At 42.2% G+C, this 26,853-nt stretch overlaps 1 protein-coding gene across 7 annotated transcripts in view; it reads right to left on the reverse strand.

Annotated features, from left to right (window-relative positions):
• gria1a (glutamate receptor, ionotropic, AMPA 1a) overlaps positions 1-26,853 on the reverse strand; it is a 50,472-nt gene that overhangs the window by 4,940 nt on the left and 18,679 nt on the right. Inside the window, exons 8-13 of one of the 7 annotated variants that reach the window (XM_061079383.1) lie at positions 25,614-25,820; positions 24,537-24,824; positions 24,382-24,461; positions 8,268-8,466; positions 7,213-7,460; positions 2,224-2,338 (exon numbers count right to left, since the gene is read on the reverse strand). In XM_061079383.1, the coding sequence (XP_060935366.1) occupies positions 2,224-2,338; positions 7,213-7,460; positions 8,268-8,466; positions 24,382-24,461; positions 24,537-24,824; positions 25,614-25,820 (1,137 nt within the window). Of the gene's footprint in view, positions 1-2,223; positions 2,339-3,052; positions 3,168-7,212; positions 7,461-8,267; positions 8,467-24,381; positions 24,825-25,613; positions 25,821-26,853 lie in introns of all 7 variants that reach the window. The other 6 variants (XM_061079382.1, XM_061079378.1, XM_061079379.1 and 3 more) reach the window with 6 other exon arrangements.

The raw sequence follows: 26,853 nt of genomic DNA on the forward strand, positions 1-26,853 counted from the left end.
TCGGACTCTTGGTAAGAAGGTGATCAAGCATTTGCAGGGATTTGAAATTTTGAAGTATACCGCCTTAAAGCACCACTGTAAATTTAACTGAGTAACAGCGCCCTCCATTGCAAATTTGGTAATTAGGTGAACTCCAACATACAATAGGATGGCGGATATTCTTCATGGATCCCTGGCTTCATTTTAAAAGTTCCCTTGCTGAGTATATGAGAAAAACGCTGGGTTGTAATGACTTCAAAGTATTTTTAACTGATCTACAGCTCAGCATGACTCTTTACTTTCTGGATGGATTCTGATTTATGTATTTGTTTTTATGCTGCGACAGTCAGTAACGCACTAATACGAGGAGATCCTGCCCACTCACCAAAGTTACATGTAGAGAAAGAACGGGGGTTCAGGGTAAGGAGTGGGAATGAAAGCAGCTCCATCTTCCCCATTTCAAGACAGTGAAACATCTAACTCATTCTGAAGCTGCTATGAAAGACTGACTGTATTTCTGTGATTAACATGTATTTTTCTCCGCCGCAGAAAATCTATTCTGATAAATGTTACTATCAAAGATTGCCTTTATATGAGCCTTAAACTGTGCTAAGATTTTCAAAAAGTCATCCTCCGATCATTTGTCATATTTTCTCCAGAGACAAAGCCCATCATAGCACACAGTTTGACAGTCCTGCACTAAAACTATATGGAAATATGAGCAGGGCTAAGGAAAAGTGCTGACAGATCAGGAGGCCAGCCGACATTACAAAGACATACAGAGGAAGCTGAGCCAAAGAGCAAGAGCTTTTCTGTCGGGGGGAATTGCTTCATGAGACAGTGGATCAACCACGGAGGCATGCAAGCACAGTAGAAGACTGTGTGACTTTGGGGGGGGGGCACATGCACCATCTTCAGTGAGAGTTGGGGGAAGAATTTCTCTTAGAGCCAGAGAGCAAAAGCCACTGCTCAACATGTTCCAGAGGTTCAGTTAAGTCCAACGCCTTCATCTCATCATCCGTCTCACCCTGTGTCCTCCTGTCTTTTTTCCTTCTCCACGTGAGGGAGATTTATTCTAACAAATTGCTTTCAGAGTGATTTATATTTAATCTACAGTACAAACTCAAGGTCATCATAACACTGTGTGTATGCATCTGTGTGTCTTGGGGGGCGGTCGGACAATCTGTCCCAGGAGGATTTATTCTACCTATATTGTAAATGTACTCTCTGTGCGTATAACAGCTTGAATAACAGTTCAATTCAACAGACAATATTAATGTACACTCTGGTAACGAACATTAAATCTCTGACAACACAAGCTCATCAGTGATAGGAAATAGACACCTGAGAACCACCAGAGTACTGGCCCGAATATAAGACGACGTTTTGGGAAATACATTTGTAACAGTTAGAGACGTGGCATAAGAGGACTAAAATGTTACATATTCAATAGAAAATATTATCTTTTAATACTGTGCACTACAGAAATGTTACTTCAAACTGCATGTATAAGTAATGCTGAACGAGCAGTGTAATATCTGCATGGATTAACCCTAAACATTTTAGTAGGCCTAAGGCATTTTTTAATATAGAAAAAAGCCAAATAAAACACTGCTTAAAATAAAAAATAAAACACTAATTTAACAATACTTTACATTTGTGATAAAAAGGTCTTAATGCTGATACCATGAGTGTACACCATTCACTCTCAGCAGCAGGAGTATACGTTGCAGTACTGATAGGAACGGAAGCTAATATCAATAAAGCTATCAGCAGTAGTAAGAGACCAGCAGTAATAGTGGAGGCTTGAGGATTGAGGTTGTTTCAAGTTGATTATTGGAATTTAAAATATGAATTCACTTTTCTAACTGAAGCCAAAGAGTTTAATTTAACTATTTGTACCAGTAAATAAAAAGTGTACTGTGCTTCTGAAGCTGTATTTTATTCACTCAAGCATAACTTGAGAATTTTTTTGCAATTATGTAGATTTTTTTGTGATTTACCGCACTTTCAATTAAAGGTAACATACTATATCTTAAAATCTAACATTTTGAAAATAGTTTATCTGATAAAACCTGGGGTTGTCTTATATTCAAACCAGTATGGTGGTGCTCTCATAGTCACATGTGGATCATTGCTCAGTGTGACGGGGGCTGGGGGCAGGACTTTGGGCTGTTCTAGGACCAGGGCAGGGTCGTGCTATAGGAGGTGCTGTGAGGTGACAGGTTTGGGTTGGAGACTAACCTTTCTTGCGGAGTCCTTGCTGCCACACTCCCCTTTATCGTACCACCATTTGTTTTTCAGTTTGTCTAAGATGGCTTGCTCATTGAGTTTCAACACCGCTAGGTTTACTGGGACTCTTCAAACCATAAGGAAATAACATAAATAACATATTATACCATGTTATTTTATGTTATTAATTCAGAAACATAGAGCAGCAAATACATACACACGTTAATGCTTTGAGCTTATATATAAATATATATAAAAAACATTGCACACACACACAGCACATACACACGCACACACATACACATGAAGCATAAAAATCATTAGAAACATCAGAGTTAAAGTGATATGCATTAATACTCCATCTATCTTTGTTGGCTTGCTCCCTAGGGCAGTAGATGTGTATTACTATATCACTTTGGGTAACCGGCACGCTGCTTATCCTTGCATAATGAATGTCTCAATTATTTTAACAATCTTTTGTTGGAAGAAAATGGCCACAATTGATAATTTCACTAAATGTAATGTGTGGTCTTACATATCGTTGAGCATGGGGGACCCAGCTGGTTTAATTTGAGACTTTGATCAATTTGAAATACTTGTTGTTCCTTTTGTTTCAGCAAAGGAGATGATCAAAAAGTTTCATCTCTGTGGATTTCAAATTCAGCCACTACATCCCCACACTCGCCACAGCTCCTCTGCTTTTTCCCCACGCCACAGAGGTCAGCGTCGCCAGAGTGGAAGCACAGCGTGGGCCTGCCGGTTACCCCGTCTCCCCACAGTCCCCGCCTCCACTCCCAGTGGTGGCGGGTTACCCCTCAGGGTTCATCATACTGGCTCTGACCTTGGAGTCCCCGCCCCCGCTGCCGCACTCGCCCTTGTCGTACCACCACTTGTTTTTCAATTTGTCCAAGAGGCCCTGCTCGTTCAGTTTTAACACTGCCAAGTTTACTGGGTTTCTTGAAAATGATATCAAACAATAATCATTAGGAGACACTCTATGGGACAGATATAAGAGAAGATTGGTCGCATGGTGGTGGTGATTATGGTAACACTGACTTGACTATTCGAGACCCTCCTGCATGTAACTACTGATATGAGGCAGGAGTACCGGCTTCAGATGTAAATATGTTAGTTGGGGCTGAAATGCTGAGCACCCATACAGTCGTAGAGTCAGGTTTTACCAAGCAAGGGCCTCAGAGGGAGACAGAGCAGACACAATGAATGGAGATGATTTGGATACTGAATTCTGTCCACAGATGGTAATTTCCTTTCAGTGGCACCAGCATACAGATTTCCATGGTAACTAACCTATCAATATTCACCCCCTAACAGCATCCTTGTACATGTGGAAGCCCCTGTTGATTAATTTAGAGCCATCAGCGAAGACGAATGAGGCTTTAAACGTTTCACTTCCACACCAGTTATTTCTCTGGTATCTGGCTGAAAGGAGACGCAACAGCTACAGGTGACGTCCTGAAACCACCTGAACCTCCTCATCATCCAAAGCATCTCCTCAAACACTGCTCTCTCTCTTTCTGGTGAGCATGTGTGCATCTCCTTTAGCTGACTGCCCGGGAACAAAGACTCTCTCCATTCGCAAATCACAGAAAGGCAGAATCTGCAATCAAAAATTTGCATAAAACAAGTAAAGATTAGAGCCTCTGCCAGATTTATCTTTTCCCTCAAATCAGTCAATCTTTGCAGCTATATTTTATTTAGGTGACATTCTGCCTTTCTCATCATCAGATAAGTGGAGAAGAGTCTTTATCCCCTAAACCTTGAGTGCACAACACAGCCTTAGGGAACACAAGTATCCTCGGAGCTGGTAAAACCTCTGAATTCTTTCTCGGCCAGTGGACTCAGATGGAAAGAAAGAAGTCAAAGTGTGTGGACATGAATGATCTGGAGACCTGCAGGTCGGTGGTTAGTGTGGTCAGATGTCAGAGAGGCCACTTTATGTGAGGTGGAATGGGGGGGAAACAGTCAGGCAGGTATGCTGGTGGAAGATGAATAGCTCTTTGAAGAAAGTCCTGTAGAATGAAAAGTTATGTCATTTGAGTATCTTTGTTTCCAAAGCGCTAATTTCAGTTAGACCAGCACTGCAAAAGAATAAATAAAAGATAATGTATTAATATATTCAGTAGAGCGCTCAGATCTTTGGGCTCAGTATCAAGTGACAGATCTGCATTATATATACTCTGTGCAATTTTCTATACTGCTCCATTCTATTGCTGCAGTGAACTAATTTTGATGAGTTAAATTATTATCATTAAAGTATTCAGATCTTTTACTGATTTGAAGGTACTGCATTGAAAATGTTACTCAAGTAAAAGTATGCAAGTAAAACAATTATTTTATATTAAGTATCACAAGTCAGTAGTCCTCAAGAACTCTAATGGTTTACTATTCTATCATTAGATAATCATTTATGTCCAAGCAGCATTTTACTACTGTTGTTTTTTACAGTGTATTTATTTAGAGCTGCAAAACTATTATGCTCCTTATGGAATAATCAAATACAAATTCTCATTATTATCTCTCTATGTTTTCTAAAAATAGTCAATCTCAATCATTCAGTAAATTAATTTAAAGTTGGAACCACTTTTTAGATTTGAAAATGACATTATCATCTAATAAGGAATTCATTCAGCAAATTGATTAATCAACTTATGATTTCATGCACAATAGCTTAAATTTTCAACAAAACATCATATTACCAAACTCTCCATATTTTATTTTGTGTACAAGTATAAATTTGGAGAAGCGTTAGCTGTCAGATAATCGTTGTTTAGTAAAAGGACAGTACTTTCCTCTGGAATGTCATGAAGAAAAGTAGCATTAAAGAAAATACTCAAGAACAAGCACCTCGTATTTTACACTTAAGAGCAGTACCTGAGTTAATTTACTTTCTAGCACTGGTTACTCTGCACTTGTGAATTATAAATGAATGATTTGAATGTGGCTGCAGAGTCGTGACATTTCAAAAACTCATTTGATAAGTGTAGCTTTTGTTAAAGTACAGTCAACTTGCACTGCTTTAGGTATATGCATGAGCATCTGGAGAGAAACAGTCAGAGTGGTGCTTCTCTTATATGCAGCACTTGTATGTATTAACGATGCGTTGCTGGCATAACTGAATCCAACTCTTTGAGTTCACAGCACATTCACTCATGTCTGATTCTGGGTGAGCAGGACAATTGCAACTTCTCCTTCAACAGTAAAAACATTTGAATTAATCACTTTTCCATCCTTTAAATACAAAAATCTGACGTATTTGTCATCTGTCAATCAAACTCAGTATCAGACATCTGTGAATGGACCAAGTGGCAGTCCAGGTAAAACACATGAATGCTAAGTAACAGATAGAGGGAGGTGATAGGGACATCCTCTGCAATTTAACACTGCATCCCATTGGTACATTGTAGGTTTAGACCAATCTGACCTGGGAGCAGATTGATTTAACTTGTCTCATTACTAAAACAGCACTTAACTCGCTGCATGAAATCCAATTTGTAGGAATTTTATAAGGAGCCTCTGCGTAAACATGGGAAACATTTCTAGTTCTTGGTGTTCTGACCTTTGGCTGTCAACCAAGGTGGAACCCCGGATGAATCCTCAGCGAATCTGAGTGAAACTTCCCCATATGGCTCCTTTCATTAAAATGAATGAGGCCTATTAGAGACAGATTAAAAGCTTCAGATGCCACCAGCGTCTGTGCACTCTCTCTCTCCCTCTCTCTGTCAGAGCTGGAGAACTTTGTATGTTGGTTAAGGTGTTGTAATGTAATGTGAAATGGCAGCTGCTGCTCTTGGACATCAGCGGAAGAAATGAATCAATTATGAATTATCATTCATTACAGCAATTATCACATTGGAAATATTAATTCAACTCAGCTGACTTCACATTCAAGGTGTGAGCCCTGGCCTAAGTGGGAAAGTAGCCATAAGAGATGTAGCCATACACACTCTGGCTGTGATTCCTGCTCCTGGGGCCCTGCTCGTCTATGACCCTGGTTCAGACCTGGTGGTGTGGACACATTCATTTCGCTGAGTGAACACAAATGCATCCTGGGCCACATTTGAAGGACAGTCTACTCAGTTGACGATTTCACTATGAAGCATATTTTTACTCTTCTCAGTGGCCATACAGTTATTTGTTTGTTGGCATCGCACTGAACAGTGATAACCACATAACGATTGCTACTGTATTTTCAGCCCCTCCTGACCCCTCTCTCTACCTCTCTCTCTCTCTCTCTTGCCTGTGCAGACACCGTTACATATATGTCACACAAGATAAATCTTTAAACTCAGACTGGGCAAAACAACGTAATTCTGTCTTCTCAAACACAAATGACATACGGGATTATTTTCATATAGAGCGAGGAAGTGAGATCTGATCACAACTGTTCTCAGGATACACATTTTGATACCAGGTCTGAACAGAGCCTCTGACACATACATTTACATTTAGCGTGTGTGTCTTTACTTGATACTACAGGTTTACAGAAGACTCATGAAGAAGAGTATAAATAAAGGGCAAGATAAAACAAGAGTGGGACATCTCACTGTCCTACTTCCCACGTCTGCCAGAGCTCAAAAGTCAGCTTTGAACAGGCTGGGTGAGTACACACATGTGCAGAAACCAACATGAATGATCTTCAGTGGTGCAGATGGACTAGAAGACGATGTAAATGTCTGTGTGATGAGTGCAAACTATGAACAAAAGCAGAAAAAAAGTTGGATGCAGTATTGTTAAAGTAAGGGCATGCATTCCATATTATGTAACAGTCTAAGAAACTAAAATTGTTATATGGACATGTTACAAGATAATTAACGAAGCATGAATAAATCAAAATGCATGTAATGTCACACAAAGGAGGAACTCATCAATCCAAGATGCAACAAGAAGCAAGCTGTGTGAACAAATGAAGGGATGACAGATGACTGCCATGCATGAGCTGGATGGCCTCCAGCCACGCTGCGGGGGCCGGGGCGCAGTTACCTGAGAGGAGAGCCCTTGGGCGTGGCGATGCCGTAACCTTTAGAGTCCAGGTTCCCCCCCACCTTCATGGTGTCGCAGGGTTTCCTCTGCTCTATGTACTCGTTCATGGTGGACTCCAGCAGGTAGGCGTACTTGCCCTTGGACTTCCTGACCCTCATCACGCCCTCGTCCGTGGTCTTGACGAACACGGACGGGTCAGCCGCCTTCATGTAGGACCACATCTTCTCAAACACGGCGATCTTAGACCTCTGAAAACCACATGGGGAAACCAGTGAGATAGGAAGATGGCGAAAGAAGCAGCATTAGAACTGTAAACTACTGTATTAAAAAAAATTACACTTTTTATCAAATAAAACCCCATTACTGATTGTATTTACGGTCACTGAATACATTTATTTCTGTAGTAATGTGTATTTACAGTTGTATAATTCATTGTTAAAGGCAGAAACTTTCCCAAGCTGGATTCCGCACACATGGGGCTGGATGCGGCTCAGAAGGATAACACTGGATGAAAGGGCCAACGATAACATTTTCATATCGGTCGATCTTAATAATTATCATAGTAACTGTCACATAATTTATTTACAATTTACAGATTTTTTTTGCTCCTGAGGGAAAGTTATGTTTTTTTTTTACTTGATGAACATCATGTGTTATAGCTCCTCACAGGGTTTTTAAATTCTATCAATATATATCAAAAACCATTGTTACATTCCTACTGATTAAATTCACATTGGGATAGTTATTCATTGCCCAGACATATAAGAAAGAGTCGACACTAACCAGAAGCTCAGTGGTACAGTGTGTCCTAAACCCAGACTTGCCTGTGACGGTTGTGCCGACAAAAGCAAAAAGTAGCGCTGCATGTAGTAGCGCTGAATGTGAGCATGAATGTGTGAAGGGCTTTTAGTGGTTGATAAGTCTCAAAAGCTGTTATATAAATACAGTCTATTACTAGGGAATCACTGGAAATTATGCACGTATGTAATCCAACATTGCAGTTTGTAATTTTGAGCATTGAACAGGCAGGTTGGAGTCTGTATTTTGCTTCTCACCCTGAAGAATTCCTTGGTGGAGCCGGCATCCAGCGTTCCATAGGCGATCTCCGTCTGCTTGGCCAAATCCTCGGCACTCTCTATAGGAGACACCATCCTCTCCACTGTCAGGAAGGCGGCCAAGTTGGCAGTATAGGACGAGATGATGATAAGGGTGAAGAACCACCACACGCCTCCGACGATGCGTCCCGACAGAGAGCTGACGACAGAGGGGCAGCATGTTTGGTTTGGACAGGAATAGACACATAAAAGACCCAGCATGTTCACACAATCATATATTTCAATTCATACAATTTCCCTGCGTGGTCTTTTTATTCCTGATAAACGTGGTGACCTGGTAAATAAACAGCGTCAGTCTTTTTCTTCCTGGCCAAGTTTTTTGCACAGAATCAAGAAAATCGATCTAAGAAGTGTGTGATGTTCACACCATCCACATGACCTACATTGCATCACACTCCCTCCGCACTCACACACCCTTCATACCACCGGGCTTGGAGAGCTTAGTCCAATGTGCTAAGGAAAGATAACCAGTTCCACAAAGGCCCACTCAGCTTCTTGCCGGCCAAATTAATCTCACTTAAAGAAATTTGCCAATATGTTTCGTGCAACCAGGCGTATTATTTGTTGAGGATTAATAGGCAGAGGAGAACACTTAGCCACTGCTCCTAATTGCACTTAATAAAAAAAAGATTCTTTGCGCAAACTCCCCTGAGTCAAATCCCTGTCTTTCCTCTCTGCACGCCTCTTCACCTCAAGAGAAGCCGGCGAGAAGAGGAACAGCAGAAATCATGTTGCCTTACATATCGGGACCCCTGACAAGAGTGGTGCGGCTTACGCAATGAAAATGACACAAATCTGAAACAAAAAAAAAAGGCTTTCATGATTCACCTTTGTACCGTCAAGCCAGAATGAGCGTGAACACGAAGGCAAGATTAAGTGCGGAGAGTAAAAAAAAAAAAGGAAGAAGCTAAAACATAATCATTTAAGATGCTTTTCAGATGACGGGTGGATGATGAAAGAGCAGCCAGGGAGCAAGTGGAAAGCAAACACAGAATGGATGCCGAGGCTTTGAAAATCAGTCGGGAGAATGCAGAGCTGTCTGCAGGGTGTGTGTGTGTGTGTGTGCGTTTGTGTGTGTGTGTATTTTGACTTGTTCACTCAGCACTGCTCAAATGGGTGTGGGTGAGGTTAAGCTTCGACTGTGAAGTGAGAAAAACAACATGTATTTCCAAGGAGCTCAGTGAAATCATGAGCAAGTGGTTGGTTCTCTTACGTGTCGCACAGACAGCACTGGTATCATGTATATATATGTCAACAACGAAAACCTCAGCATCCATACATGAGGTCTATAGTGGTAAACCCTCTTTAGGTTGTAAGCAAGAATAGCACATTACCAAATATCCAAACTACATATATTGCTGAAACTGGTCCAGATTCATACCATCATTCCTGTTTCATCCAAATTATAAGAATTGTTTTTCATCGTAATAATTTCGATTCCACTGTACGATCATTTTAAGGCTGCACTTTGTGTTGCTGTTCTTCTGCATCACATTAAACAAAGAGGTAAGTCTGTGGTTCAGCCTTCTCTCTTTGTTTTTACTGGAGTGGACAAAATAAGAGCAACACCCGAAACATAATGCAACGTAGTTCCACAGCTACACAGCTCACATCGTCTAAAATGATCTTTCAGACAGTTTAAACTTGAAGTGAACATTGAAACCTTCATGAAGGAGGATTTATTACAAGTGTTGTATTGAGCTGCAGTATTAATAGCTGGGTGTACCTAATGAATTAAGGACACATCTGTCCAATCCCCCCTCACATCTCTCTTACTGCTCTTTCTGACACTAAAGGCATCTGGAAATGAAGACCTGGACACGTCCACCCACATGTTCTAACTCCTACAAAGTTGTTAACGGTACATGGTCGACTGCTTTAAGTGGAACACTCCGTAGTATGAATACATGTCACCAAGGTCAACGTTAAAATGCATCATTAGGGGAGAGCGACAAGTTACTTGATTAACTATTGTCCATCGAATACACAGAACTTGTGATATCATAAAGAGACAAGTGCTTGTCCTCAGTCTCCCCCCAGTGTTCCACAGTCTGTGACTCATCGAACTCTGTGACCTGTCGCAGTGTAACTACAATTACGCATTGTGCCAACATGTGTTCAGAACAAGGGATTTATTTAGTCTGATTAAGTCAAATCAATATTGTTTCTACTGAGCGTTTTTTACTTAAGCATATAGAGCTTCTGCAGCTGCAGCACAACAGTGGGGGTGTAAATGTCACCTTCCAACCGCAAAAAGGAAAAGGATTGATGGCAGGTTTAATGAAGGCCGAGGTCACAGAGCAGTGAAAGAACACATGGTGAAAGCACTTCGGACTTGGAGCATATATAGTCCAATCTCTGTGGTTTGGATGTAATACAAAGTGGGGAAGAAATGCTAGACATTTTGAATTGGATTCAGGTTCATATCGAGCACCATCCCTACACTGATAAAATATGTACACGGCCACATCCTTAAGTTGATGTTTTTGCAAACCAAGAGCCTGTTTATAGTCACATATGACATAGAACAGCAGGAAGTTTTCGTGTTTCAGCTGCTGTAAAGTGGCCAATTAACTCTTTGTCTAGAAGAAGATTACATTTATCACATGGCGATGTTTTCATCTACAACAATATAAGAAAAAGCTATTATTCATCTCAGCTGACGCGTGATAGAAGTCGAAATAACTAGATCGAATATGAATATTTCAAAAGCAAAGAGCCCCCCCCCATACGATTTGGTGTGAGTGTGTGTAATGTTCGGCTGCACAGCTACAAGTGAGCGAGATAAAGAGAGAGGAAGGGAGAGAGAAATGGCAGCAGAGATGAAAAAGTAAAATTGGATAGCACCACCAGGGGCTGACAAACTTCTCAGCTTCGACTGCTGCTGGCCTCCAGAGATGGCAGTAAACAGCTGTCTAATCCTCCTCCAATCAATCGGTCATTCCTCCTTCCTTCTCCCTCTCTTTCCTCTCTTTTCTCTCTCCTTCCACCCTGACGTCCCTGCTGTGCTCCCCCGCCTGTCTCCTCCTGCGCTCCACAGCTGACAGGGGTTTGTTTTTGGCAAAGACAACAATGGCCTACACCTTGGCACAGACACTGATGCACCCAAAACACACACACACACACACAAACAAACACTTACACAAACTCCTCAGAAAAGCGTGTTAGCTATATATGTGTGTGTGTGTGTGTGTGTGTGTATGTAAAAGCGGGTCACCAGTTGCAGTGTGACAGTGCTTAGGGGAACTAAGGCGGCTGTGTGAGAGTGTGTTTGTGTGTGTGTGTGTGTGGGTGGGTGTGTGGGTGTGTGTTGGTTCTCATGCAGCACTCCTCCTCCCTGGTCGAGCAGAGCGACTGACAAACACAGATCTGTTTGTCTCCGGTTGTTTCCTTTTGAACTGGTTTCCGTCTCGCCACCTTCCCGCTCCTCCTACATTATTGCACAAGGAGCCAAACTCGGTGCTTTGGTGAGACGTTAACTCAGCCGTCTCCTTACAGTAAGAGACATCCTCCAAGTAGCAGTGTAATTCCCTAGTGTTGTTAAGGCGATGATAAATCATTTATTCACTCTGCCTGTGTTATTGCATTAACTTGAAAAGTAATGGGAGCGGCGAGAAGCACAAGCTCAGTAGCAGCGCTGTGCACAGGAATACAGCTGTGCATCCATATCATTAGCGCTGAATTTATTTTTTCATTATTGTCTTGTTGAAATCATCTAAGACATAGATATACCAAAGATTTACCAGTGACTAGAACACAAGACTATGAACTAGGAGGCCACTCTGGGAGGGTATACTTCTAATGCCCTATGTCACCATGTCAAAGCCGTGTTTCTCATTAACTATCTAGACTGTGGCGGCCCACCATATTCTAATTTGTCCTTACACGGTTTCATTTTGAACCACAACCATTTTTATACTACTCATAATGACATTTCTTCAAAAACCATACTGCTTCCTTTCACCAAGTTTTAATCGGTCAAGAAGCTTTGTGTAAACCTACTAACTAACAGACATACAAACATAAACTCCTTGGTGGAGGTGATAACAGTGTTTCTCAAATTTGAATCCAGTACCAAACAAATCCCTGTTTGAAATAATTTAGGTTGAACTGTTTTTAGGTCATGCAAATTAGAAATCACTAAATATTTAAGAAGTATAACTCAATACGGCCAATCCAAGCAGTGTTTTTAAAAGTGGGGGATAGTGAACATGTGATTAGGAAACCACACTTTTGGCCCCAAAACCTTGAAAGCTGCTCTAATTTATTTTTGGGCTTCCAGGGGGGAAACACAAAAGTGACATGACTGTATCACCTCATAAAGCTGATAAAGTGAAAGTGTGAGTAAACAGTTGTTGTTTACACATCCAGTTAACAGAGCAACACCTGTACATGTCCGACTCTCCCTCTCCTCTAACACCTGAGGGAAATATGTGGCTGTCTAACTGCTTAGAGCTCAACGATGTTCCGCAACATGTCTCTAACCTTTAGCGTTTGTTTTTTGCTGAACAACTTAAGTTTCACTATTTGGGGTAGATCCCGACAGGGATTCATCAAAATGAGACAGGGAGCTGATAGACGGCAAAAGACTCTGAGCATCATCATCTGAGAAATGCAAATCCAATGCATGCTGCAAGATGTAAGTAATGTATTGTGAATTTCCAATGTATTCTACCCTTGTGAGTAGCACATGCTAATGTAATCAGGCACGTTTCCAGGTGTGCATGATTTGTTAAGATGGAGATCGAAATGAATCGTCTGTCTATGTCAGATCCAGATCCTTATCCTTTGTTATATGATCTCCACCCACAGTTCCCTCAGATTCTGCCCGAACACTAAACTCTCATTAGAATTCCCCCGGCTGGCCTGCTCTATTCAATATGGTAATTAGCAATGACTAATGACTTTAGCAAGTGTAAAAAATGAGCCAGTAATGGCCACATTACAATGGATTAGGAATTACAGAGGTTTAAATGAGAATGAAAATGGTCTCTAATTGTGGTGTGATTCTAAGACAAATCAGGGATGGAAAAGGAGTTTTCTGCTACACTGCCTTTTTTTTATCGCTTCGGGGGAAATTAGCGAGACAGCTGTATGTTCTCATTGATCGGGCACAGCCCCTCCCATTATATCTGTTCTGACAAGACTTATTTTTCACGCCTATCAATCGAGAAGATAAAATGAGAGCGACAGTGGCTGGCAAGAGGAAAGCACAGAGGCAGGAAAGATCTGTAGAGACAGCTCACAGAGAGAGAACATAGGCTACAGACATAAGATGCCTTCAGAGCTGCACTGGACTCTGCAGTTCTTTCGTATTTTCTCCCGAGAAGGTGCATGCTTGAACGCGGATGGCTAGAGTGAGACTCTCTGCAGTTTCTGCCGACTTTATCTGCCTGGCCTCCTAGTATAAAGTCCAGGGGGACTCGATGTGTGAATCTAGCGGAGGATCCCCCCCGACACAAAGATGATACCGACGAGGCTGACGACGGGGTCATGTGGTGTAAACAAAGTCTTGTGATCTCCCAGCCGAGTAAATACGTCACAACCTGCCTATTCTGCTGCATCCGCCTGGTGCCCCGAGCTCATGAAAATGGCTACAGTGAACATATACGTATACGTCAGTGTAGCAACAGATTATGAAGTGTCAGTGAGTGTGTGCTGACTAATTGGCCACTGCTGTGGCGAAGCGCAGGAAACATCCTTAGCAACCACAGCTCCCTAGATGTGAAAATTATGACAGAGTTGAGAAGAGGAGAAAAAAAAAAAAAAAAATTCAAATTTAACACCCCGGCATCATTTATATCAACAGCACATCGGAGAGCTTTCACTTAACATCACAGGACCACAGAGGAGGGGATGTGACACAAAGACCTCAGGTTCAACACGACTGTCTAAGTGAATAAATACACCTCGTCCTGCTGCTTTCAGCCGACACTTCTCTAAAACAAAAGCAGCAGTGCAGCTCCATAGTCATGTTTCCAAACTGTGTGTGCACCGTGTCTGTATTTGCCGACTTATATCACAAGGCTTTTGCTAATTAGCGAACCCTCGATTATGCTTCAGCTGCTTGCAAATGTTAGGGAATGATACAAATTTTATGAAGCCTCTCGAGCTCCCCACAGCCTCCTCATCAGAAAACAGTGTGTGAAGAGCATGCATAATAATGTGCTAGTGTCAGGGTAATTAACCAGGATAAAGTATTTATAAATGTGATTACCTTTTTATGGAATTCCATATAGGTCACTGTGGTTCCTGAAGCTACACGCAAGGGGGCAACCAGGCTCGGTGGAGACGTGCATTATGGGTTTTGTATGCAACACATGATGCTTCTGGTGCATGCTTGGCCCATGGACTCTATATAAAGACGGATGTCTCCAGTTCCTTCCACTATCTAGAAATGAAGTCAAAATATCTATATCTCTATAGAGTCTGCACAGGAGCAGCGACAGTGAGGTTCAGCAGATGCACTTGACCAATTATGAGTCAATCGTGAGAAAAAAGTAAACAAACATCACTGAAATAAGAACTAAAATGACAGAAACCATTATTTCGGGTTAACTTTTATTTTTAGTTTGGTCCAGATCAAATCCAATAAATGAAGGCTGTACTTTAAAAAAAAACTATACTGCAGCCTGCCACCAGGGGCCGATACAGATGAGTTGACTTCACTTTTTCTTGCCTTTTTTTTGCTCAAAACTAGCAGAAAAAGATTAGCTGAGGCAAACCAATGCTGACATTCCCGTCCTTGGCCACATTAAATGACAAAAAAAACAAAAAAAAACTGGGGAAAAAACACCAAAGCCAGCAGGTGGCGATCGAGACCCATTGGCTTCATTTTTGCAGATCAGTCATGTCGTCCAACTTTAGATACAGCCTGTGGTCTTGGTACAGACTGGAAAGAAACCAGTATATATAAATTAAGTTTGTAAATTACATTATATGACCTAGAATGGGGTTTTATGTATAAAAAGAGCCACTCTAATAATTGATCAAGAATACAAATAATTCAAAATCTAGCTAAAAGTTAATGGTTTCAATTGAAAGTCATTTTTATGGAACAAGAGTGGCGATCAGTAGGGTGCAAACCTCCACCAAGGCCCAACACCCCCATTATGAAACCACATTCACAACATCTGGATTTTTGTACTTAGACTTTAGTTTGGTCCATGTACCACACACTCACACGAGGAGGTGGGATTAATGACCTATACTGCAGCCAGCCATCAGGTGGGGATTGAGATGTTTTGACTTCCCACTGTCTCGAAATTGCTGAATGAGGCTCAGAGGGAGGAAAATGTGCTGATGTCAATGTTGTTTCAAGGTGGGGAGTTTACTTACAGATTTAGTTTGCTTGCGCTTTTGTTTTGTGGGTCTCACGATTGTTAGGTTGTATATTTTTAGTGCACTATCATCTTCAAGGCCAAACTGAGTCGAGCTTAAAGCAAGGGGAAAGAAACAGATGATTTCTTGAAGCATCTCTCTTTCTCCTCCTCCTCTTTCTGCCTCTGAAGGTCAACACCACTGAGTTGAAAGGGAATATCATGATAATGCTGTTGCCAGCCTCCCACAAACACACTAAGAGTGGGTTAATACATTCATTCAAGTGCGCTATGGAGGATCCGACAAAAGGCATTATGATTTAAAATGAAATGTTTATTTCATTAATAAGCAGCTGGGTTGAGTTGCGAACGCAGAACAATGAGTCTCCCATTGGCGAAAAGGAATCGATATGTTTGCGATGTGACGACTCTAACCTTCGGCTCTGTGGCTGTACACGTGTTCACCGGAGGATATCATGGGCGCTCTCTTGTAACCTCATGCAACCTGAGAGAAGTCGGTGTTGGCGAGCTGTGAGAGCGCTTGCGACGCGCCCACACACATACGCACAGCCTTTTAGTCACTCCGGCAAGAAAACAGGGATCCTAACAGATACATCACAGCTTTTCACGGGGGGAAATCAATAACCATCAGCAGACACACAAATGACTGATGGCGCATTAGATCGGGCTGCATAGTAACGCCGAGGAGACATGCATGTGTGCTCAAGTGCAGTTTTCAACAGACCAGAGACACTTGATGTGAAGCTCCTCTGCTCTGAGAGAAAAATCTGTCTCTTTATGGTTGCCATGGCAGCACACTCTGCACTCCAAACAGTACAGCTGAGCTGAGACACTTTCAGTCATCCCACTCATCTCCCTCTCTGTGTTTGCATCTATAAGGGCGAGCACCCCTATGGTAAGATAGATTTGCCATTACCTGCGGAGCGCTCTCATTACGTTCCCTTTCGACTTACTTATCTTTCGAGTCAAACTATTGGCATTTCCTGCGATCCGGGTAGATTTCCCATACGGCCTCTGGCCTGCTGTATGATTCATGGCTGCTGAAAAGATGTTCATATACCGTCACAGCTGGATTACTGCAGATACCCTTGCTGCTCTGGAAACATATGTGCAGCTCTTTGTGACTGTGTTTTAAATGCAGATTTGACAGAGTGTGCTCCTCTGAGGAGATGGTGTGTCTGACTGTGTACAAAGTGTGATACCCCAGAGAAATCCTCAGGGGGTGTGTGTGTGTGTGTGTGCATGTGGGTGTGTGTGCGTGCCTTTGCATGTATGATCAAAAGTTGCCTTCATGCGATTTCCAGATAAATAAAACATAAGTGTTCCTGTGAACTAAAATGAACCGTCGCTTTATGAATAAAACATTCTTTCCTACCAAGTCTTCCCCAACTGCTTTGACAGCAACTTACTAACTTCAGAATTATGTAACTCAGTGGTGTGTAACACAATCTAATTTCTTGTGGTTAAGATAAATAACAGCAATGTTGTATCTGATGGATTCCTGTGCAAGATCAATAACGATTACAAGAATCTGCTGGCTTCGCCCCAGGGGGCTCGATTAGCAAAAGCCGCTTGCATCTGATCTTACAACACTCCGAACAACATCACATCTCCTGCATCATGAACCTTATGGTGCTGCTATGTTTGACAGCTCAGATGATAGTATTTTCCAGAGATATGTAAGGTTCACAGAGCTTTGTGGTATAATCAACATGGTGACACATAACAGCAACAAGAAAGGAATCAGAAATGTTTTTATATTAATACCACCTGCAGTAGCAGTGGCAAGCCTTACAAAAGAAAACACGGATTTTGCATATTTTAGTTCTTTAACTTCATGTCATATTAAATTGACCATTATAAGTCCACATTTGAAAATATGGAGCCGGTGGTTTTTATTCCCTCTGAGTATGTCATGAACATTAAGCTGAAAAAAGCTGAAAGCATTATCGAGTTAAATTCTTTCCCACAGAGAACATTTTGTTGTCCTTATTTATCCATTAGCACCCAGCGCTAATGAAGTTGCACGCAGGGACCATTGTGAATGCTCTCCGTGGTGGGGTGTTCAAGGACACTCTGACATCGAAAAATATCACAGTTTTGTTTTCGTCATCTGTGCAGAACTAATAGCCAATACTTAAACTAAAATGAAGACGATGAGATAGGAAACTTAAAAAATTACAGTTTGCTTTTGATTTTTAAGTCTGCTTTAAACTATATAATCGTTACTGCCCACTTACTTTCATACATTTGCATGGTTGATTTCATCCACTAGAGGACAGCGAGTACTCAAGAGTGGCTGACAAACAAAAAACATGTAGACTCTGGAGGAGGTTGGGATGATGGACCACTTAAAAAGGGTCTAAGTGCCGCTTCAAAATAACACCAAATAGATGCCTGTAGTGTTCTATCAACTCGCAGAGTCGCACATTTCTTCCTTCTGCCCTGTGATCGTCTTACTTTTGAGCTATTGGCTACAATTTCCAATGGTTCTGCTCCATTTTGTCGGTTTCGTCTTTATCTATCAGCCTTCAGAAGAAGTACACAAAATTGTTTCCATATACCTTAAGTTGGACATAACTGCCCAACAAAAGTGAGGCCAAAGCATCTTGATCGCCACCTGGTGGCTGGCTGCAGTATAGGTAATTTAAAGTACACGTCAATCAAGTTTTTCTCAAAGATTGTCCCTGTCAATATAGGCCGCTCTCATCAAACTGATCGCTACTGTGGCTCTGTCCCCTGACTGCTACTACACAGGCTCCAAATGCACAACGCCCTTGTATCAGGGTATTTTGTCTTCAGATTTCTGATTAGTGGGACGGTAGAATAGTGCTGTCCATATTTATAAACACTCCATGCCTAATATGTATCACATGTTGCCCAAAAGTAATCAAATCATTTCTTCAACAGATATAAAAGAGATGTCTATTAGGCTCCTTTGTCTTAGCCCTGTCCTGTTTAATGCTTCAAAGAGGGAAACACGTATCGCTGTATGACAGAAAACTCAGTTTGAGAAACACTGTCCCTTCCCAGGTTACCATAACACAACAGAGACACACGATCCATTATTGAATGATTCTGACCGCCAGTTGCTGATGTGTGCCACATCAGCAACAGAAATTGCTGTTGTGGCAGCAGGGTGTGAGTGACAGAGCTGATTTATTTCTGTCTACAATCATGTAACATCAGCAACACAGGCACGGAGGAGAGGCAGCTCCATGGGGCCATGCAGTTCAAAAGCACACACACACACACACACACACACACACACACACACACACACACACACACACACACACACACACACACACACACACACACACACACACACACACACACACACACACACACACACACACACACACACACACACACACACACACACACACACACACACACACACACACACACACACACACACACACACACACACACACACACACACACAGATATCAGACACAGACATAAGCATCTGAGAATACATGCTCTGGAGGAACATCGTGAACCCACGCCCTTTTTACGCAATTTCCCTTCCTGCCGATCGAAACCCGGCAAGCTTCATACGGAAATTGAAAGGCCAGTAAAAATCCACAAGGTCATGCTCGACACAGGTTGGTGCTATAATAATATAAAGAGTCAGTTTCTGTGTGACGTTAAGAAATCCAGACTCTCACCACCTTTTTTTTGGCAAAACTGCTTCACAGTATGAGTATTTGCCCGAGCAATGGAAGCATTGAAATTAGGAACATACAAACACAAAATCTGAGCCTGAGGTGCAATAATCTGGGAGGATGTAATTAGCAATTCTGATTCTGACAACTAACAAAATCACACGAATTATGTCATTATCATGAAAAGACAAAAATCACACTCTTGAGACCGCTGGTTTCTGACTGCGTTTTTTTTTTCTATATGTGCAGTTGTTTGGCACTTATGTGATATCATATGAAACCTAAATATTACTGAAGCCATGAGACAAGGAACGCATGAACACAAATCTTTTGAAGGGAGATGAAGGACGGAGAGCGAAGAGAGAAGACCGAAGAGAGGAGAACGGAGAGGAAGTAAACGTGTGGATGGGAGGAGGTGTTGGTGGCGGTGGTGGGGGGGTGTTACTCTCAGAGTGCACCTGTCTGCAGAGATAAACACGGGGAGGGTCCGGCTGCACGGACTGGGGCTTATGGGAGGGCCTGACTGACAGCGCTGACATTTAGAAAGAGCACAGTAAACAAGGTCCTGCAGAGGAAGAATAGCAGGGGGAGACACACATGTTTACGCACTGTACATTAATGCATCACATCTGTGTGTGAATGCATGATAAGCACACACACTCACACACACACACACACACACACACACACACACACACACACACACACACGATACCTTTAGGACGGTCCGTTCCGATTGTGTTGTTGCAGAAACAGCAAAATGGCAGTAAGTGTTTCTTTTAATAGAAACAGCTAATACATACACTTACACACGCGCACGCACACACGCACCAGCTCATACAGGCAGACAGGGAAATTAAATACGCCCACTGATTAATCCAGGACAGAGTGGATCGTCAGTGTTGTTCCTTGGCCTTTTGTCTCTTAATTAATGGAGGATCGTAAAGCACGAAGCTCGTCACGCTGCCTACCTCCGAGCTGAACGCACCTCTTACAACACTGTCTCTGTCACCGACAGGCCCTGTTCACAGCGGACATTTTGACTTGCCACAAAAGGAAAAGCACAGGTGTAAAATATAAAATGAATGACGGTTGAATTAAAATGAAGACCTGAACTTCTCCTACTGTGACATGTCAAAATGTCCTCCTTGAAAATAGGTCTGTCAGAGATAAAGGCACAAGATGTTCACAAATTTCTAATTTCTTCTGGTAATTCTGTCTTGGGTAAAATGCTACATGCAGGATTTGAACTTGTGATGTAACTCTGTATTTTTATACTTAAACTGAATGCTTATTCCACCACTGTAACTATGTTGTATATATGATTTTAGGAGCCCAAGGGAGTGCAGTAGCAAATTTGTTGCAATATGGGCCCATGATGTGAAATATTGATACATTTTTAATAAACACAAAATCAGCACTCTGTAGCAGGGACTCTGATCAATTACGACCATCTGATCCAAAACACTACATGAAGAGTCCAACCACGATCTTCTGGAGAACACACTGTAGCTAAAAGCCACTCACCCCTGATCCTCTAAACTCTGGGCGTATTCAAGACAGAGACCAACCAATGTGATGCTCTGTGAGCTCTGTGCATTGGAAATGTCTCCTCACAGCATCATATATCAGGATTATCAACACAGAGAACATGCTTCTGTTTGTAGACACCGATTTTATAAATGTTTCGTCATTGGTCTATTAGACTATTTCTACACAAGTTAGGGTAACTTTTAAATGGGTTAAAAGGAAAAACTTCTATCCAGGTTGTAAATAAGCTCAGAACCTACAAGTATAAAGAAATGAACAAATAATTGCAGGCGTACAAGGACTAAAAAGCCTCATTCTCTCAAGTCCCATTAGCCAAGTGAAACTGCACACTGCATTAATGCGAAAACTCTGACAACAAAATATGTGAGGTCACGAGTCCCCTACTGTTTTCGTCTGACAGAACACGAGTAAAAACATTACATGTCCCTTTAAATCCAGCAGAGCAGCGGAGAGCTCGCTTCAGGACTCGCATCAACCTGCAGCTCGGTGTGTGAATACGCGCTGTGCTAACTGGAGCATCTAGGTCACCCAAATTTCCAAGCGGAAGATGTTTCCTTCAGGGCAGAAATTAGTGGGGTGAAACATTCGCTGTGTTGGTTTTTCAAGACATCAGGCAGACTCCGCCATGGTGATCGCTGCACCGCGGACTGCTGCACACGATAGACCTGTTCTTTGCTATTTTCAAAAGCTTCCTTACCGAGTTCCAATGAGAATAACCTTGGAAGGACACTGTAAGTAAAGGAAGTTATCTCACTGGAGGCCTATATGAGGATACCACCCTCACTGATGACACAAAGGACATTTTTCCGTTCTACCTGACTTATTTGTAAGCTACAACTTACCAAGTGCCAGTCTCCCAAAATACTAAAAAGTGTTGCTGTTACTGGGCAGACAAAACTCAGTATAATCTGTAGAGTGTGTCACATCTCATTATAACAGTAGGTAAATGGGCCAACAGTCTTGGAACAGTTATTGAGGGATGATGAAATATTTCTCACAACTGGTTATTGCTGCAGTCAGAGGAAGCATCAACAGGATTTATCTGTTTTGTCCAGATAAACATTCAGGGAAAGGTCTTGCATCAGGAGGGATTGCTTCCCCCCGAGCAAAACAAACGCAGATACCGTACAAATAAGAGCAAATCCAAGCTCAAGCTCGCATATAGTAACATTCATGCAATACAAAAAAAAGAAAAAAACGTGTGTGTGTATAAGAAGCAAAACCACAGGGACCAGATCATTCGCTGGAGCACAGTGACATTCTCCCTGCCTCTGTAAGATGTACAAGGAAATCATTAGATATTGGAGATGTATTTTCAGCTTCTAAGAGAAGAAAACTGCGACAATAGCCATCACCCTGCATGAGGCGCGGCTGAGTCTCCAGGCAGAAAATGTAAATATCAAGTGAAGGCCTGTGGGAGTGGGGTTTCACCTCCTACACCTTGTACTGTTGAGCACCTGTGAGCCGCATGCAGGCCTGTGGGTGCAGAGAGATTTTCTCCCTTCTGATATTTGTGCAAGGTAGAAGCAAAGTGGAAATACATTCTGTAAATGTCACACGATGGAAGTCGAGATACAAATCGAATGTCGCACGTTGATATAATTTCTTTGACCTTCAGTCACTCAATCAGGGGAGGGTAGACTGGGAACCACTGATATTTATCAGCAAAATGCTACAAAACTAATAAATACATTCAGACCTGGCAGCCTTGCGAACATTTATCCTATAGTTGATCATGAATCAGCCTCGGTAGTCAGTTCATCCGAAATAGCCACACACAAAAAAAAGGACCAGTGGTATTGACCAATGCATATTTGTTTAAGTTTCCTCACTAAAATGCAAGGTGGATTAAATATGAATTACAACAGATGTTATTGTGAAATCTGGAAGGATATTAGAAATGGATATGTCTGCATTATATTTTTACGGAAAGGCAATTTCATTTGTAGAGCAGGTTTCATACACAGAGGTAGAAACTGATACCTCTCCCTTATCTGTCAATCCAATATGCACCTATTGCCAGGACATGGTTTGGATTGCAACGTTTAACTGTTGAGTCTAATCTATACAATAGCTGAAATATTATATTATAATCACAATTCAATTTATATGCACATTAACCAGTTTGGCTTTAGAGGTGCTTTTGGGTAGATTTATTTCTATTCTAGGCCTTGAGCTAACCTAACCAACCTATGCCTCAGGGTTCATATCACAGAACATGGGGATAAAACTCGCAAAAATAGATACACTCCTTTCCCATCACCAGAGGAGGAGTTTGTCTATCTGATCTTTGAACACCTGCAGTGAGCCGTGTTCTACAACACAACATCACAAATGGGAAACCAATGCTTCTGAAACCTTGGCTTCTTGGCAGTGTTGCAAATTACACGATACAAAGCAAAAAAGAAAAACCTGTTGCACATTATTCCCAAGATGTAAAAATCAATAAGCACACAAACCTTTAGCGCCCGGAAGTTCGATATCTGTCAAAACGCTGCACCAGGAACATTTCTTTCATGTACTTTAAATGTTATGGCTGAGTACAAGTCATTATTTATCCAGCTATCGATGATATTAAGAACTTTTCAGCTTTGAATCCAAACCACAGCAGCAGCCTCTCCATCCTCACAGTATGGTACGCTTCAGTGTAGATACATTATGTAGAGGTGCACCACCACACTGCACAAATACATAATGCATAATGCAGCTTAATGTTTCAAGAGACACAAAGCTCTGTGTCTGTCCATGCCCTAACCTGTCTGTACTGGTTCAGAGCTTGCAGTGATCACACTCACATTATCTTCTCATCTCATCCTGCAGGTCCCTCTGGAAAGCTCAGATAGTCGACCTCAGTCTCTCCAATTTCAGACACTTAATGAGATTTTTAATTGGTGACCTTTTGAGGACTGTTTCATTCCACAGCTCATGAGAGCACTTGAGGGGGAGCAAACCCACACCACGCAAAACTCACACCAGGATCCTTCATAACAACCTCTCAGTCGAATATTTACCTTTACCCACACATGGAAAGATATATGGACAAATAAACAGACAGAGGCAGGTAGGAAGGTGGGCGGGCAGGTGGATGGATGATGGGTGGGTATATAGATAGATTTAATTTTAAACATTGGAGGGAGCTACCTGTTAGTTTTTCTAGTCCCAAAGGTTCATGCCACATTTATACCACTACAGCAAGCGTGTGGAGAGGACACTGAGATTGAAAACCCAACACTCTGCAACATGACCACATCATGAACTCCCTCCGCTTCTCCTCGTGCCACTTTTATCATCGCTCCGTATGACAAGTGACTGGCAAAAACAAAATCTCAATAAACTGAGTCGAACACAAATCCAACCTGTCATGTTCAAAGTGTTTGTGTGGCAGACAGAAGGATACTGTACACATGTGGTGCTGAGTGTGTCTGTGTGGGCCAGCAGGCAAAAGATGGAATGCATCAAAGTTTGTGTAAATCTACGGACTTGGTTTCTTACCGTGGGGAGATATCACATCCCTGCTGCATGAAGGCGCCCAGTGAAAACCAAAGGGAGTTGAAGATGCCAAACTCATTGGTCTGGTCAAGATTCTGTTGGTTTATGTTCTGCTGCGTCTGTGCCTGGCCCTGCTGCCCCCCGTTGGAGGCGGAAGCTTGCGTGGGCGACTGTGGCTCTCCTTCCTCATAGTCCTCGGCGTGCCACTCGTACGGGCTGAACCGGCTGACGAGGAAGAGGACCACGCTGACGCCGATGTAGGCAAACACTATGCACATCCAGATCTCGTAAGCCAGCGGGTCGAGGAAGGAAAACACACCGGGTTTGGATTTGGTGGGTTTCTTAATCATGATGGAGATTCCGAGGGACATGAAGGGCTTGGAGAAGTCGATGACTTCTTCACGGACCAGGGTGATGGTCAGAGGAGCCACAGCCACATCAGCTTTCTGATGGAAGAAACCAAAGACATATATAGACATAAACAGAAGTACAGTGTGCCATTAATTTCGGTTATTTATGTTCTATAGTGTCTTTCATAATGTTTGCGTAAACCACAGTCACCTATCAAGCACCTCAGGGCAAAAGGATCTTCAGCAGAATCATACTTACTTATTTACTTTATATACCTTTATACTATTTTTCGGATTGGTTTGCCTAAGCTAGGCTTTGAATTGCTACTAATTAGCGAATTATCTCACCATGCTACAATAAGATGGTGACCATGGTGAACGTTATAGCTGCTAAGTGGTATTTTATCAGCATTGTTAGCACGCTGACATTTGAGTTCAGCTCAAATCAACAATGTGCCTCACTTGTGCCTCATGGAGCTGCTAGAATTGCGGCTGTAGACCCTTAGTCCTGTTTTATGACCTTTAAATAACCTTTAAATGATTCTCATGGTGCAAGTTTATAGTTGCAGACTGAACTGAATAAACAGCTCCCTAGAGGTGATGCCAAATCAGTGAGATCGAGCCTTGCACTATAGTGCAGTGGCTGGCTGCAGTGAAGTTTATGAAGCCCATCTCATTCATGTAAGTGGTTGGGACATGGACCAAACTAAGACAGAGTCTAAGTACAATTTAATTTGATGTATCTCTAAGCTGGATTATGTCATTTTAAGCAGTAAAAATGGGCTTTGTGATTGTTTAGTGTATCATTGTTAAGGCATTAGACTTTTTGAAGGTTTTGTCTTCCAGCTTTAAGAGGAGAATGATCACAAGTCTGCGTCTACTCACCCCATACACCAGTTCTCCCACCATGCCGTTCCACATCTTGGTATCTGGGTCTCTGGCTCCATACTTGCCATCTGAGACAACCTTGAGTTTGTACTGGTAGCCCACATGTTTGGCTATCTCTGCAGCCAGCTCCACGATGTAGCCCTCGTACTTATCGTTTCCCGCAAGCTGCTCGTGGTTCTTCTTCAGCATCACATACGGTGACTCCTGTCAGGTGGGGGGGGGTAACCATGAGTAAACAACAGCTGTTTCTGTCCGCACTCATCGATTCTACATCAGGCGTCCAAAATCACACACAGGAAAATAAATGTAGAATTTCACTGGACACATTGGACACAAGCTGATGTGACTGTAAGACACATAACATTTACAGCAACAATTTGTAAAGATAATTAAGTCAAAGACAGCATTATGGCTGATGATAAAATTTAAGTATGCAGTTAAGTTTAATAATACTATGTGAACATTTTGGAAGACATGGATACAGTTAGTTCCTCAGTGCAAACCCACCGACCCTGATCAAAGCGACAGACTTAAAAAAAAATCTTACTCGGCCCAAAATATAATTGTTGGTGTGAAAGGTTCGGAAGAAAAGATAATTCTATGAAATTACAAGGTATTATTTTGGATTTATTCCTTGAAGGTATATGGTGTGTAATTCAACTACAAAAGGTGTCTAAGTATGATCATTACAGCAGCGTTGTCACATTAGAACGGGCTGCGAGGAAACGGAGGAATAGGAGGAGGGTTTTTAAAGCTGAGAAGACACTTAGAGAGGAAGGAGCGTGCGTGTGTGCGTGTGTGTGTGTGCACGCGTGTGCATGTTAAAGCCATGTCGACGGGGGAGCAGACACTGCTGACCTCTGCACCGGGGCCACTCTGTTCTTGTTGTATCACACTGGCATTTGTACATGCCACACTGATTGGGTGTCTTGAGGAATTACAGCAGACATGACTTCTGGGGCCTCACTTCCACTTTCAGAAAAATGCATTTCATACAGAATTCCATTGCATTGTCCACCTTTGCTACAGCAAAGCCTCAAATCCCACAAGATGTTATGTGGCTGCTTTAAGCTAAGGCCGTGCTGAGCTGGGCAAATCCTGCCACCGTATTTCATCCGGGTCTGGAGACGAGGCGGGGGTGCTGGGGGTTTCCTCCGTGTGTTACGGTTATCTGGGTTCTCCTGCTCTTTATGGCTGAGGTGAAGGTAATCATTGTTACACATGGAAGCCCGAGGCC

Source organism: Limanda limanda, chromosome 10 (genome assembly GCF_963576545.1).
Source record: "Limanda limanda chromosome 10, fLimLim1.1, whole genome shotgun sequence".
In the NCBI taxonomy this organism is placed as follows: Eukaryota; Metazoa; Chordata; class Actinopteri; order Pleuronectiformes; family Pleuronectidae; genus Limanda; species Limanda limanda.